Source organism: Aethalodelphis obliquidens, unplaced genomic scaffold (assembly GCF_003676395.1).
Source record: "Aethalodelphis obliquidens isolate GAN/ISIS:26980383/991018 unplaced genomic scaffold, ASM367639v1 scaffold57, whole genome shotgun sequence".
Lineage (NCBI taxonomy): Eukaryota > Metazoa > Chordata > Mammalia > Artiodactyla > Delphinidae > Aethalodelphis > Aethalodelphis obliquidens.
The window spans coordinates 12,192,697-12,209,168 of NW_020838001.1; the positions used below are offsets into that span (position 1 = coordinate 12,192,697).

At 42.2% G+C, this 16,472-nt stretch overlaps 1 protein-coding gene across 3 annotated transcripts in view; it reads right to left on the bottom strand.

Annotated features, from left to right (window-relative positions):
- Window positions 1-16,472, bottom strand: part of ARFGEF2 (ARF guanine nucleotide exchange factor 2) — a 99,002-nt gene that overhangs the window by 48,076 nt on the left and 34,454 nt on the right. For all 3 annotated transcript variants that reach the window (XM_027087072.1, XM_027087074.1, XM_027087073.1), the window contains 10 exons: window positions 15,107-15,175; window positions 13,327-13,478; window positions 9,509-9,639; window positions 8,085-8,319; window positions 7,357-7,456; window positions 6,500-6,639; window positions 5,113-5,221; window positions 4,220-4,403; window positions 2,368-2,479; window positions 1,590-1,795 (listed from right to left, as the gene is read on the bottom strand). In XM_027087072.1, the coding sequence (XP_026942873.1) occupies window positions 1,590-1,795; window positions 2,368-2,479; window positions 4,220-4,403; window positions 5,113-5,221; window positions 6,500-6,639; window positions 7,357-7,456; window positions 8,085-8,319; window positions 9,509-9,639; window positions 13,327-13,478; window positions 15,107-15,175 (1,438 nt within the window). The remainder of the gene's footprint in view (window positions 1-1,589; window positions 1,796-2,367; window positions 2,480-4,219; window positions 4,404-5,112; window positions 5,222-6,499; window positions 6,640-7,356; window positions 7,457-8,084; window positions 8,320-9,508; window positions 9,640-13,326; window positions 13,479-15,106; window positions 15,176-16,472) is intronic.

Here is a 16,472-nt window from a genome sequence, read left to right on the forward strand (position 1 = left end):
ACAAATACTTGGGGATGCACAGCCTTGTAATATGTGAGGCTAAAGAAAAACTTGTCTATCCAAACTGCCCCCAACAGGAGAAGGAGAAGTTCTGAAGAACACAGTAAAAGGTCTACATTCTAACGTGACATTTAATTGGGTCACATATTTACCGACTAGGGGACACAGACCAAGGTCTCTAGGTCCACATAAGAGATATGTTTAAAGTAAATAACACCTAATTGTGTCTTCACAGAAAATTCTAATACCTATTTGGTTAAAACAACCAGAGGCTGCCTTTTCTGACCAGGTCATCTCATGGGGACAGCCTGGAGGATTGGGACCAATTAACATGAAAACCAAGCTGACTTAAGAGGCAAAACTGTTCTCAAAATGTTTCCACTGAAAATTTTCCACTTCATGTTCACAGTATATTCAGACATTCTTAACTTCACGTTCAGAGGAAAGAGCATGAGCTTTCTTGAGTCAGATAAATTCATATTCAATCTCTGCTACTTTCTAGCTGATTAATTTTTGGACCGGTTGCTATCTCAGAGCCTGTTTCCTCACCTATAAAACAGGGATACTACCTCCCAGGCTTACCGTTAATTAAGATGAAATGCATGTAAAACTCACGGCACGGCTGGCACACAGGAGGTGTTTAATAAAGGTTAGCTCTCCTTTCAATTTCCATTTCCTACGCAAAAATGAACTACCTAATCAAAAAAGGTCCCAAGGGACTTCCCTGGTGGTGCAGTGGTTAAGAATCCGGCTGCCAATGCAGGGGACACAGGTTCAAGCCCTGGTCTGGGAAAGATCCCACATGCCACAGAGCAAATAAGCCTGTGCACCACAACTACTGAGCCTGTGCTCTAGAGCCTGTGAGCCACAACTAGTGAGTCCACATGCCACAACTAATGAAGCCCACGCGCCTAGAGTGCGTGCTCCGCAACTAGAGAAGCCTCCGCAATGAGAAGCCCGCGCACCACAACGAAGAGTAGCCCCCGCTCGCCGCAAGTAGAGAAAGCCTGCGCACAGCAACGAAGACCCAATGCAGTCAAAAATAAATTAAATAAAGTAATAATTTAAAAAACTGAACTGTAGGGAAAATAAACTATTTTAAAAATAAAAGAATTTAAAAATTTTTTAAAAATTAAAAAAAAAGTAATAGTTAAGAAAAAAGGCCCCAAGATGAAATCATGTACTTAGGTGGGGTTTTATTAGTTACGGAGCCATTTCAGTAACCTGCTCATCAGTATGTAATCAAAGAAAAACTAAAATTCTTGAGATGTACCCCATATATTAAGTCAGGGAGCTGTCCCTGATTAGGAAAGAGATGCCTGAGTGCCTCTTCTCAACCCACAGAACTGCTCTTTTGTCATAATTAAGAGCGTGGGCTCTAGCTGTGTAGTCTTGGGCAAGTTACTTAGCCTCTCTGGTCCTCAACCTCCTGTAGAGGGGACATGAACGGTCGAGGTGAGGTCCTAACGTGAGACACAGTGAACAGAAACTTTAATAGCTTGGCGCAGATTAAACCCCAACCACGCTAAGACTGGTGCTCTGAGGAAGGCAAAAAGAGGGCGCAGAAGGGACTTAAACATGGTGCTCACCCCTGGTTGCACTCTATGTATCTTGCAGCAAACTTCTCCATTAACCGATCAATCTTCTGAGCTTCCCCAGGTAGGCGGAAACCTTCTAGAAACGTCCGCAGGGCTGAGACAAACTCCTTTTCACAGAAGTCAAGTTGGTCCACATAGGCATACATCACCTCCTTGTTGAACTTCATGCTTTCTCCCAGAAAATCACCTACTTGGGTCTGAAACATACACACTCACTCATACCTACAAATTGTCAATTATGAACACCCAGTGAAAGACACTTCAGTCAAAGGCGGGGGTGGGGGTGAGGCCCGAATGCCCTGGCTCTGAACACCCAGAATGGGCTGAACTGCTAGAAAAGTTAGGCAACTCCCTGAGCCTGCCCACCCACCCAACCATTCCAGGTTCCTTCGTCCCGCCACGAAGGAAGAGGGGGAGGCACAGGAGACTGAAAAGTGGAGGAATGATGGTGCACACTCAGGAGGGAGGTGAGCTGCCAACGAGCACCCAGAACAATTTCTAGCAGCCAAGTGACACTTTTAGCTCTGACACTGTCCCACCAGATACACAACCACCTGTCAGGAGGCTGGTTTATTCCCTTTAAAGAACTTTTTGCAACACTGGCCAAAGGGATAAATAGAACTTTTTGCAACACTGGCCAACCCTGCTGTAAGCAGGGGTGTGGACAGTAGCACTGCACTCAGGGTCGGCCAGTCTCTAGGCTAAAGCCAGAAAGGTCTCAGAATCACCCGAAAGAACCCACATGCACGTACCCAGCCCCCAATCTTACAGAATCGAGGCGCTCCTCCTGGTGCAGGAATTGGGCAATGTCTTCAACTGACGTTCCCAGCATGCCCTGCTCCTGGAGATACTGGATCCCTCTCTTGGGTTTCTTGTTGAACCTTTTTCAAGAGATGGGACACAGGTTGCTTATTTCAAACTCTGGAGGATAGAAAAAAGCTAGCATTTGAGGCAAATTACAGTAACACCACGAACTGTGTGTGTCCTGGTAGTTTTTCTCAATTCCACTTTTAATTTTTGACCTAGCTTTAACAGAATCTGCTGGTTGTCACCCAATATCCATTCTCCTCTTCTCCAACACTAATAAAACCTAGATGTTTAGCTGGGCACACAACTATCTGGGATAAGAACTACATTCCCCTGCCTCGCCGTGTGATAAAGTTCTGGCCAGTGAGAGGTGAGCAGAAGTGGTGTGGATACTTCTAGGAAGGATCCTTAAACAAAGCTGACTTGGCAGGGAGGTGCACATTTTTTGCTCTTTCCCCTTCTTCCCCAGAATATATGTGTGATGACTGGAGCTCCAGCAGTCCTCTTAAACCACGAGGCAACACTGAAGATGAAAACTGTATTCAAGATGGTGAAGCAGAAAGATAAAAGGAGCCTGGGTCTCTGACGTCCATAAGAGCCACTGCAACTGTCCTAGCCTGTCCCCTTTGGGATTTTCTTTAATGGTGCTTAAGCACTGTTACTTCTGGATTTTCTGTTAAAGGCAGGCATACTTAACTGACGTATAAATTCAACTTGTTATTTACCAGGCCATGCATTGGGGAATGATCTTCATGTATAAGCACAAACTGTGGCAAGGACTGTGAGGACAGGCTATGACTATGGCGCAGGGACAGAGACTACCTCAGGACTGTTCAGAGAGTGTGGTTACAGGGGGCCTCTTTCAGGAAGAGATGCTTTGCCAAGCCCGAAGAATGAAAAAGATCCAAGAATATTCTAAGCAGAAGGTGCAATAGTGCAAAAAGCTTGAGGTGTTCAAGGGACTGAAACGCCCCTTGTGACCCAGGAGTACTGAACGGAGATGAGGTCAGTGAGGGAGGCTGGAGGCTGGATCGGGCTGTGGGGAGGAAATGGGAAACCTGCAATGACTGTAGGCAGGGAGTGACAAGACCTGATTTAAGTTTTTAAAAGATTCCTTTAGCTGCTGTGGGAGAACAGACTGGGGGGGGGATGCAGGGATGGTGAGAGTGGAAATGAGGAGATCAACATTTTAATTAATAAATGAGTATTATAACATCAACTTTTAAAACAAATTGAGTTTACAAAACTAATCATTCAAAAGTTGGACAGGATGTGAGATTGTGTGTATATGTACTTTTGGGTATAAAAAACTGAAAAGAAACATTATGATTTACCAGTGATTGTAATAATGATGATGTGGTTACATGGGAGAATGTCCTTATTTTTCAACTATGTACAGCTGAAATATTATGATGGCTACAAAGTACTTTCAAATGGTTCAGGAAAAAAATACACAGATAACACTAATATGGCAAAAGTTAATTTTTCTGTATGTTGAAACTTTCCACAATACACAGTTAGAAAAAAGTGTTACCAATGGTGATTTCCTCTAGGTAGAAATTGTATGACTGATTTTAACATCCTTGCTTTATGCTTTTCTGTATTTTCTAAACTGGTTTGACTTTTTTAATTAGGGGGGGAAAAAAGACCAGGCATCAACCACACAAAGCTATTAAATTTCTCTCTCACTCTCAGCCCAGCCTGATTGGGCCTGGGCACAGGTGCCAGCACTGGTCTCTGGAAACAGGCATTTTGTCTTGAGGAGTCAGTGCCAGGTTCCCAAGAGATTCAGCTAGAGTGACAGCCACACTCACAGGTCAATGCCGTGTTCAATCATCTCCTTTTGTTGCTTGATGACCTCAAACTGTTCCGGATCATCCTGGATGGCCGTCTGAGTCCCCGAGGACACCGTGGACTCCATGGATGTCACGCTGCTCCGTCTCGCCATGTCAAGGCCTTTCCCATCCCCCATTTCCTGATCCGTGGACCTCTCCTGACCTGCGATGACATAAAAGCGAAGGAAACCAAATAAACAGATGGGACAGAGACACGGCTGAGGTGAGGTCTGCCTCTGCAGTTCCCTTTCCCAGACCTGTAACAATAAAGTTTGTACTGTAAGGGTCATGAGCACCTTGATATCACTCAGTTACTTTACTAAACAACTTACTTGTTTGTGGAACTTGATAAGCTAATGCTAAAATTCACATGAAAGAATAAAAGTACAAAACCAGTCAAGACACTTAAGGAACAATGAACAGGAAGACCTGTCCTAGCAGGTATCAAAACTCACTGCTAAGAACTCTAGGCATTTGAAAGGCGTGGTATTGGTGCAAGAACAGGCAAATAAATAGAACAGAATATTCAGAAACAGACTTACACACACAGGAGAATTTGGTATATCATAAACCAAATCAGTGGTGCTTCAAATCAGTGAGGGAAGGAGAGAGTACTAAAAAAACGTTGGAATAACTGGCTCCCCTTTTGGAAAAATGGAGTTCGAGCACAACTCACACTATTCCCCCCCAAATTCCAGATGGATGAGAAAACAGAACATTTAAAATACTTCACCTAGTTTGCAAATGAAAGTGTTTTGCTAACTCTAAGACACCTATATCAGGATAGCTTCCCCCGATGACGTGAGCAGCCTATTGTGCGTGGTGGGGGTGAGGGCTGGATGGGGAGGTTGTTTGCAGCAGGGGTCTCTCACCGAGGCTGGCCTGGTGGTTGGGATTCACATACAGGTCTTTGCTCCACTCCACCATGCACTTGAGGATGGACACGAGGCACTCCAGGCCTTTCTTCCTCAGACTGAGCTCCTGAAGGACGAAAGTGACACGACACAGAGACTCAGCAGATAAATTAAGTGCCGACATCTAGAGGGCTCCGGGAATCCTGAGACGACACGAGATAAGCACTGACATTCGGTGCTATTAACCCAAGGAAAAGCTAACAGGTGACATAAATATTGACGGCTCACTGCAAAAGCATGAACATCTTTAAAGGTGTTCATTACAAACTCCCCAGCAGCAAAAATATGGGATGTGTGCATTCCCAAAACAGAGTATTATCTGGATTTTTTAAAAGAAAGTCCTCATTCATTGCTTGTTTAAATTAAACAAAACACTTAAAAATAGCATTTAAAAAAATAAATAAATAAGAGGGTCTTAACTAGTGACCCTGAAAAAAGAGAAAAGAATCTTTTCCAGCAGATGAATGATTGTGGACATACCATTATCCCCTAAACACCCACAAAAGCATTCCATTTTAAGGCTTATTCTGCAAGTAAATAAAAATACTGTTTTTTTTTTCTTCTAAGGAGCATTTCTTAAAAGTTGAATGCAAGTTGTAAATGTCTTAAAAAATGTTGCAGTTCCCTGGTGGTCTAGTGGTTAGGACTCTGGGCTTTCACTGCCAGGGCCCAGGTTTAATTCCTGGTCGGGGGAACATCCCACAAGACACACAGCCAAAAAAAAAAAAAGCAAATTATTTTAGACTCAAAACAGCATCTAAAATAGTACAGATCTCTCTCTGTGAATTTAATGACAACTATGGACCTTCATCTAGGAAAAATGCCCATACACCAAAATTCTATATATAATTCCAGGTGGCTCACAGACCTTCTGACCAGTTTCTTCAGAGACCTCAGGTTAAGAATACTATTCTCTTCGTAGGCACTCTAATAATGAGGGAATCTAATAAGAAGCAATCTCCTTTGCCTTTACTGGAGTCTGGGATCCTGTTTTCACGTGATCTATGGAAAGGTGACAGAGTGAACTCGCTTCTACAGGTCTCAGCTCAAGTGTCACCTTCTCAGGAAGGCCACCCTGATGCCCCATTAGAAATGGCACCACCCTCACCTCCAACATCCCTTCTCTATCGTCCCTGCTTTATTTTCCTCTGCGGCTTACTTCTTCATTGTTTGCTTTCAAGTGCTGGGACCACAGCAATCGTGCACATGGATGTGCATGTTTGTGTTTTTTTCACTGCTGTATCCCCAGCACCAAGGACAGTGCCTGGCACACGGTGACTTTCGAAAAATGTTTACTGAAATGAATGAACTTTAAATTATAAACGAGTGCTCTCAGTGTTTGTACCTGCAGAGGTGTCATTCCCAGCTCGTGTCCACTTCTTCCCTGAGCGATTTTGGATAAATCGTTTACGAGGCGCTCAAAAATGTTAGCAGCATTTAAATCACAGTCGTAGTTGACATAAATATCTACAACACACTGGGCATCTTGGAAAATAACACATGGATATTAGAAATTCTGACTGAACACAGACAGCAGTTACGTTATCTTATTAAATGAGATTCCTCGGTCAAAAACTTTTCCCAGTGAATTACTAACTCAGGCTGGACACACCTCACTCTGGAAATGCATGCTGGAAGGACCAGGAGCATGGAAGGCCCTCTTTCTAGGCCTGCCCTGGTACTAACTGAAATCTTAGGCAGCTGCTTCCACCTCTCTACAGCTCACTTTTCTCATCAAAAAAAGGGAGAACTGCCCGATCCAATTCTTAAAGTTGTGTAATTTTTATGCAGTTACCCAGATAACAAACAGATGCTCGGTTTATAGCTACACAATTGTACAGTGTAAGGGAAATCCACATTTACCTTAGCATCCAATCAAGGGTTGGCAGCACCAAGACCCAGGACCCTGTGACTTACAAACCACGTTCAGCTTGTAGGTAGGGTGACAAGTGTCCTGGTTTTCCAGGATTACGGGGTTTCCCAGGACGTGGGACTTTCCATGCTAGAATCACAAAGTCCTGGGCAAACCAGTCTGAGTTGGCCATTGGGCTAGCAGTAGCCTTTGAGGTAATGATTTCCTCAGCACTTCATTAAAACTCTAAAAGGAGGAGTTAAAGGTCTTAATCTGGACTTTAGAGAATGAAAGCATCAGAAGTGTTTCTGGGCAAGTCAAATAGATGAGCACCCTCAGGGTGAAAATACCTGCACAGATCCTTGTCAGGGTCTGAATGACCATCCACCTGTGCTCAAAAGAACTTGTTGATGTTTCTAAAATGTTCAGGAAAATCTCTTTGAAAAAGACCTATACGACAAGAAGAAGATAAAGGAGGATACCAATTAATAATTTAAATTAGGGCTCAAAACCCCCAAAGCCTTTGAAGAACAGGCAGAGCCTATGAGTGAAGCAGCCCGGGCAGGAGAAGAGGTGAGGCACACACACTGCTGACCAGCACCGGAACCCTGGGTGGGAAGAGCTAATAGGGTAGGACCACAGTGAACCGAGAACACGGCCCCATCAGAGAGAGCAGCTGCTCCTGAGAAACCACCAAGAGCTGCTACGTGGAAATGCAGGACCGGGGTTGTGGTTTTTTGAGAGAAATCACAAATCTGGATGTTCATGGAGAATCTGATTTCTCAATTTGGAAACTAATTCAAGTTATCCCAAACAACTTATAGGCACATGTTTGGGGACTGAGCCCAACACACAGACCATATGATTTAAACCTTCGGTTAAAATGAAGGTATACAAGATTTTGGGGCAGTAACTTTTTATGAAAAGGTGTTCTCTTGCTCAAAAAATTCTTCTTTGGGGTACTAGCAAGTAGACTGTGTAACTCTAGTTCCTGGTGACTATGAGGCCAGCAGTTAACGCATTATGCAAAAGTGTCATCAAACTTAAAAAAAAAGAAAAGTCAATTTGGAGTCCTTACCTCTATCTGCATCTTCAAGTGCATTTTAAAGTTTGAAAGAAGAGTAAGAAAAATGGCAAGAGAGAGCTCAAAGACATCAGGCACTGAGGAGACGCCGTTTTTGGACAATGCCACGCAGAGATACTGCTTGATTGCATTGATGAACATCTCGTGAGTCCTGAAGACCGGGCCAGCGTTCTGCAACACGGAGAGGAGGAGCTGCAGGGAAACCACCTTGGAGCGCAGCTCGTGGGATCTGGCGAAGGAAGTGGAAAACAAGGACAGAGCTGAAAGGTGAAATTTTAGAAAGCATGTTTCTTGAGAAGGTCTCACTCCTCTACCAGTGGAGCAGGATTTTCTGAGAAGCCAGGGAGTTGAGAATTGGCAACAGCACCTAAATGTCAAGAGAATGAGGGCAGATGGCATGAGGTGAGTTCTCACAGAACCTGCAGGCCCTGGGAGAACGAGAGCTGCCAACTCTCTGTCATAAAGCACAGAACCGAGCAGGAGCAAAATAAGTGCACACTGACTCTGGAAAGCTGGTTCTGCAACTAATCTAATAGAACCAATTACTTCACATCCAGCACGTGAGACGAAAACGTCTGTCCCGCTCTACCTTTAGAGACAAGGAGAACAGTGCTCTTCATCCATCTGCCTCATGCTCCCCATCCCGGCCCACAAGGGATGGAAAGAATGGGAAACTTTCATGAGTCTTTTCCCTAACAGTCACCATATTCTTAACAGAAGAGTGAGGATTATTATTAATGACTAATAATAATGATAATAATAGTAACTATAAAACTCTCATCAAGTACTAGGCCCTATGCTTGGGATGTCATTCTATCATTTCACATCATTGATCGTGTGAGGTGATTTTCCGTATTCCCATTTTTCAGATGAGGTTTAGTAGCTCATACGGCCATGAAGTTGGACTCAAGTAAGCCAGGGCTGAACACAGCTCCCTGTGGCTCCAGAACTTCTGCTTTGACACTCCACAGCACTACCATCCTTGTGGTACATCCTTGACTCTAAAGGTTTGGCTTCTCTGAGTTGAATCTGGGGCTTAAATCTGTATCCACGAAGAAGTTGTTTCCAATCAGGGTAAGAAATTGAGGTTTGTATGCATCCTGATGGTGGACCCCCAGATCAGGAGATTAATTCATTAGTCAGTAAAAAGAAGATGAATGTTCAATATAATGATTATTTTTAGCACGTAAACCAAGGAAAGGAAAATTGGGCACAATAATCATGGTTGGTGGGAACACAGAGACAATTCATGATGAAAGGACTAGGGGACCTGCATGAGCCTGAAAAAGTTGTAAAACCATCCCGTAAATTCCTGAATTTACACCAACCAGGGGACAAGGCCCTGGGGTTTCTTGGAGCCCCCAAGATCCTTCTGGGTCATTTGGGTTATAGACGGCCAAGAACTGCTGTCTGCTCACTTTGGATCTGGGGGACCTTCGCCCAGGGGTTTCATGGACAGCTTGCAAAGGGAGCGAAACACCAGGAAGGCGTCCTTCTGCAGAATGTGCGAGAACCTGGCGGCCACTGGATGTCCTTGTGCATCTGATTCCTAAGATTAGAACAAAGATGAGAAAAATCAAAGGGTCCAAACCAAAGGGTAACTCTTCAAAAATAATAAATGTAATTATCTCATGAAAATTTAAATTATTGGGTGGGCCAAAAAGTGCCTTCAGTTTTTTTAAGTAAAAATAAAAGACGCATTTTTTATTTTCACCGAGAACTTTATTGAACAACGTATTCACCCTTTTGTTCCACTACCTTCTGCCATTTTTCAGGCAACTTCATAATTCCATCTTCCCAAAACTTTTTATCTTTTTGAGCAAAGAACTGTTCCAGGTGCCTTTCACAGTCTTCCAGGGAATTGAAATTTTTTCCACTAAGAGAATTTTGTAAAGACCGAAATAAATGGAAATCCAAAGGAGCAATGTCTAGTGAATACGGTGGATGAATCAGAACTTCCCAGCTAAGCTGTAACAGGTTTTGCCTGGTCATCAAAGAAACATGCGGTCTTGGGTTATCCTGACGGAAGATTACATTTTCTGTTGACTAATTCTGGATGCTTTTTCTTGACAGCTGCTTTCAGTTGGTCTAATTGGGAGAAGTACTTGTTGGAATTAATCATCTGGTTTCCCGGAAGGAGCTCATAATAGAGGACTCCCTTCCAATCCCACCATATACACAACATCACCTTCTCTGGATGAAGACCGGCCTTTGGTGTGGTTGGTGGTGGTTCATTTCGTTTGCCCCACAATCCCTTCTGTTCCACATTATTGTACAGTATCCACTTTTCATTGCCCATCACAATTTGTTTTAAAATAGGAATGTTTTCATTACGTTTCAGTAGAGAATCGCATGCGGAAATACGGTCAAAACATTTTTTTTCCCTTAACTTATGTGGAACTCAAACATCAAAGCAATGAACATAACCAAGCTGGTGCAAATGATTTTCAACGCTTGATTTGGATATTTTGAGTATGTCAGCTATCTCTCGCGTGGTATAACGTTGATTGTTGTCAATTATTGTTTCGATTTGATCACTATCAACTTCAACTGGTCTACCCAAACTGGGAGCATCGTCCAGCGAGAAATTTCCAGCACAAAACTTTGCAAACCACTTTTGACACATTTGATCAGTCACAGCACCTTCTCCATATACTGCACAAATCTTTTCATGCGTTTCAGCTGCATTTTTACCTTTCTTGAAATAATAAAGCATGAAAATGTTGCTTTTTTCTTCCATCTTCAATATTAAAATGGCTACACAAAAATTCACCAATTTTGATTTCTTATTTTTAAATGTCTGCTGATATGACAGCTGTCACATACAATTTAACAAACCTGTTTCAAATGAAGTTAAAGACGACTAAGTGCTACTAGAGCATCTTATGGAAAAAACTGAACGAACCTTTTTGCCCACCCAGTATTTATTCAATGGGGAAGTGAGGGATGTGGAGGAGGAAACAATATGTCAAAACAGGAGCTTATGGGGGAGTCATTACAGCAATTCTAAAAATTGTTCCTTGTCCTTCAAAGAGTGGGTGTGGGTGGTTTAAAATGATAAATGAGCAAAGGTTAAACCATAAAAAATCCCAAAACAAATATGGGTAATTATTTATATTAGCTTGGGTAAAAAAGGTATTTCTAAGAATATTATTGCAGGATAAATGGGGGAAAAAATGACAGGTGTTTGTTTTAAAATAAACTTCTTTAAATAAAAAAGTAAGCTACATTAAAATTTTTTTAAAATAAATATTTGCAATATATGACAAGGATTAAATCCTCAACATACAAAAAGTTCTCATAATTCTTTCAGGAAATATGGAAACCCTACTCCCAAATGAAAAACAGGCAGAAAGCATGAGTAAACAATTTACCAAGAAATGCAAATAACAGATAAACCAAAATAACCTTACTACTAATTATTAAGGCAGGATCTTTCTTCCATCAGACCAGCAAAGATTTGAATGAATGCTACTGCTCAGTTTTAATGAGGGAATGGGAAAATGAGTGCTGAGAGCCTCCAAGTGGGCAGAAATTCGACCATTGCCCTCCTGGCCGCCTAATTTGATGTTAAGGAACAAAAGCCTTAAAGCTCCCAACTCTTGACCCAACGATACCACTTGTGTGAATTTATCATAAAGAATTAAGGATGGGCATAAGATCTATCTACAAGGATGTTCAATGTAGAACTGTCTCCTGTGATTAAACTGAAAATAACCCAAAAACCTAATAGGGAACTGTTACATTATGGTAATCCATGATAGAATTTCACATGGCCATTAAAAACATTAGTTAGACATATATGTACTACTGATGTAAAAAGATGCCCATAAAACAGTGTTGAGTGAACAAAGTTGCAGCCTAGTACATAACACACAAATACCTTGTGTGGATTTAAGTACATCCCTATATAAGTGCATTCTTAATGGGGATGATATAACCCCAAGGGGACTGCTACAGACTGGATGTCTGTGCCCCCTACTCCACCCCAAAATTCACATGTTGAAACCTAATCCTAATGTGACAGTATTTGGAGGTGGGGCCTTTGAGAGGTGATTAGGTCATGAGGGTGGAGCTCTCATGGATGGGATTAGTGTCCTTATTAAAGAGGCCCAAGAGAGCTCCCTCGCCCCTTCTGCCAGAAGGACAGAGTAAGAAGACAGTTATCTGTGAGCCAGGAAACAGACTCTCACCAGACACTGAAACTGCTGGTACCTTGATCTTGGACTTCCCAGTTTCCAGAACTGGACTTCCCAGTTTCCAGAATGTGAGAAACACATTTCTGTTGTTTACAAGTCACCCAGTAAATAGTATTCTGTTACAGCAGCCTATACAGACTAAGACAGGGGCAAAAACTGGTTGGGGGCGGGGGCAATGGGTGTGGGAAAAAATCATTCTTTATATGTATAAAGCACAGATATACATACAGTACATAAACAGGTATCTAGTTTACCAATAGCTTTAAAATTTCATGAAACAGGGTGATGAATGGGAAAAATACATAAAAAGGCTCCCGTGTGTGTGTGTGTGTGTGTGTGTGTGTGCGCGCGTGTGTGTGTGTGAGAGAGAGATCATTTAAAAGGTTGAGAAACATTGGTGAAAAGGTACAGCGAGAGAGTGGGTTCAGGTGGGATGTTAATATCATTTCTTCCTGTTTTGAATGTTTATATATACTGTTTTCAAGAGAACAACAAAGCTACCTAAAAAAATAATAATAATGTAGCAGACACACTTAGGGGGGCCCTGAAAGGATGTTAATATACCTCAAATTTAAAAAGCAGGTTACAAGACAGCATGTACGTTGTGTTACTACATTTAAGTGGTAAAAAACATGGGAGGGACAGAAAAATCGAGAGTATAAGTAGAATGTTAACAAATGTTATCTCTGGGTTAGAAGATTATGGATAACTTCTATTTCCTTATTTTCCTTCTCTGTATTTTCTTATTTTTCTATAATGAATATACACCATTTTGAGAGAAAAGAAAAAGGGCAGGAAATATAAGTTTTTAAAAGTCTGAATAAATACAGTTTAACAACCCTATTATATACCACCAACATTAGCATGTTCCAAGAATGGAACCTGTTAACACAAAGACTATCAGGCCAGGATGGTGTGGCTAAAGAATTGAACAGGGCTTGTTGGTTTTCACTCGCTTCCTCTGATAGAGATTTAATTCTGCATCTTCTAAAACAGTAAAAACCAAAACAAGCCTGATAGGAAGATCACCAACGTACCAGATTATCTGCCGATGACAAGGACTGTCTGTCGTCCGCTATCCCATTGGTCTGTGAGTTTTCGTCAGCTGCTGGGGGCGCGGCATGTTCCTGGCACTCCAGTTCACCCAGGACCCTCTCAGGCTCCGTCAGACTGTGCTTTTGTGCTGCTTCTTAAAATACAATGCAAAAGTCATTACCAAGTCAGTACTTACCCTAAAAGGTGGCCTCACACCAAGAAGAAGTTATTCACATAACTTTCCAGCTACTGCTTTTTCCCTTTCCCTGAGCCACTGCCCTGCTCTGGCTATATGTGTCTATTACCCACAGCCCCACTCCCAGGTGGCTTCCTTCATATTGTGGCCCAGGTCAGTGGTGCCTTCAGAATTGTGCAATACAGCAGTCCTGCCCACCCCTACCTACTTCCAAAGAAGATTAGAACCAGCTAAACATAAAAAGCACCGATTTTTTTTTTAAAAAGGGCTACTAATAAAGGGGTTAGAGAACAAGAGTTACGTAAATGAAAAGAGTTTGATAGTTATGATAGAAAACCTTAGTCACATGAAAAAAAGAAATGTAGACCTGAGCTTCCTGGCAGCCATGTGGAAAAGGAAAAGACAAAGAATTAAATAGATTCCATCATTTAATGAAAGAAAGCATATCTGATGATTAGCAGAACATCTGAACTCTATGAGGAATTTACCATGTGGATCATTATATATTTAAGGGACACCGAACAACTTAATAAGCGTAACTGTCCATAATGGTTTTTGAAGCATATATTCATTCAACAAATATTTATCAGGCACCTATTATGTGCCCAGCTCTGTGCTAGGGGCTGAGGGATATAGCAGTGAACAAGACAGATAAGTGTTTATTATGTGAGAACTTCTTGCATTGGCCCCAGGAAAAAAAAAATCTAAAGGTATTATTTTAAAGACATTTCTATAAAAAGTTAAATAATGAAATCTATGAATATAGTTTGGTGGTACCCTAAATTAATAAAAGGATAGGGCTTAGAGCAGTGGGTCAAACTTCTTTGACCACGACCCTCACTAAGAAATACATTTTAACAGTCATGACCCAGTTATACACATGTGCACATAAATAAATCACTGAAACATGTTTCATGAAACAATGCTTAACATTACTATATGAGTCACATTCAGCTTGCATCTATTTTCATTTTATTCTCTTCCATTTAGAAAACGCTGATTGCAACCCACTAATTTATTGACTTTTCAATCCATTAGTGGTTTATTGGCACTGGAGCTGAGTGTTCAGCACATAACCACTGACCTGAAATTTTGGGTAAAAACAAAGGAAAAATCATCTGATAATCATTCCGAGCTATACAAGGTTAATTCCACTGAAACTACACCAAAAACTGAGGGAGTTAAGAATGAAATCTAACAAAATGAACAAAGCCTCCCTGTGCATCTGATACCTGCTGACGTGGGGATGGTCCCCTGGATACATCAATGGCTGGTCAGGAAAATTCACCACCTCAGGGCTCCCCGTCCACTTCTGGAAAAACCTGGCTGTATACAGGAGTGGCCCTCTGCATCTCCATGTGGAGCACCCAACTCTTAACATTGTCAGACTGTGCTTCTTGAACCCAACCCGAGTGAGAATAACGCCAATCACTAACGACAAGTAATTTCTGAATTCCATATGAAAGGTGGGCAGACAGGGGCAGACTCAGTTTCCATGAGTTTACTGGGGGTGGGCACTAAAATACCTGGCTGGGGACTTCTATGATGGAACGAGTAGGAGGAAAGGCTGGGGTCTTGGTTCTTACCTTTAACTGCAGACGTGACCACATCTTCTAAGATCTCCTTCACCACTTCCTGAGCTCCATCTTCGATCCCTACACATACACCAAATACACAAATGCAAACACATACGTGTGGGCATTTCCAGAGAAAACTAAGGAAGGTGGAGAAGGAGATTACGAGTCGCAGTCGGAAGGCAAGGGTACAAATAAGCCCTCTCCAAAGCCAAATCTGATTGTGTCCCAGGAAATCTGGAAACTCAGAGGCAGCATCTGCTATGACTCGGTTTTCCCTCTGTGGAACACTAAGACCTCGCTGTCTTATACATTCTTCCTTCCTGAGTCACAGCTGCTGGCCCAGGGCCCTCTCTACCACCCCGGCTTGGAGACAGGAGCTGGACTGTATCCAGCTATAGTTCCTGGCAGAACAGAAGCAGCAGCTTCATCTTGTCCCTTCACCTCGTGTACCACAGAGCCCTGGTAAATGACATGCCTTCTGCTGCTTTGTTTTCCCACACTGTAAGCCCAGAACTTAGCATGAGATTTCTAATGTGACAGTTGAGAATTTACTAAATTTTAAATTGAATTATTCTATAAAATGTTAACTGTTTAAGTGGAAGAGGTTTGGTACCAGTTGTTTTTGTAGAAAACTAGTTCTGGGAGAACTAGTAAACAGCACTTGACTAGACCTTTGGAAGCAAATATTACTGATTTATAAAACATCACTGACAAAAAGACCATCATGTTAAATAAACAAAACCAAAATAACCCTTTAAATTCTTCCTTAACGAGGATTTTCAATCAGGCCACCATTTTTATGAGTTCTGTGCTTGGTCCATTAGATCCTGCAGAAGCAGCACCAAGTATTTTCATTGAGCACTTAACTCGTGTGAAAGAAAAATGTTGCCCCACATATCATATCAGTAAACAAAAGATGTTGCAGCCAACAAGCCACCAGAGTCGCCCCCTACGGTAAGCCCCGGGGGAACTCAGGATGGAGACAAATGACACCACGCCCTCAGCCACTGCAGCCACCTCCAAAGGGTGCACCCTAAGGGGACTCAGGATGGGAAAGCACAGTATACTGGCCCCAGATAGTTAAGGTGCACATCAACGGAATGACTTCAATGAGCCCAGACTCTTGCATCTTCCCATACACAGAAAAGTACTCAATTCATTAACTTGAGATATCTGGTTTTCTTTAATTAACAGTAATATTTTGAAGTTCCGACTACCTGGTCTTTGTTGCAAAAACTCCTCTATACCCTGGCTCCTCCCTGACCTCTTCGGAGCAGGCCTGCAGAGAGGCTGTGTCCTGGCTTAAGTCCTCAGGTTTGTCCACCAATAAAACATAATTCTCAACTTTTATTCTCAACTGTGCATTTTTTTTCAG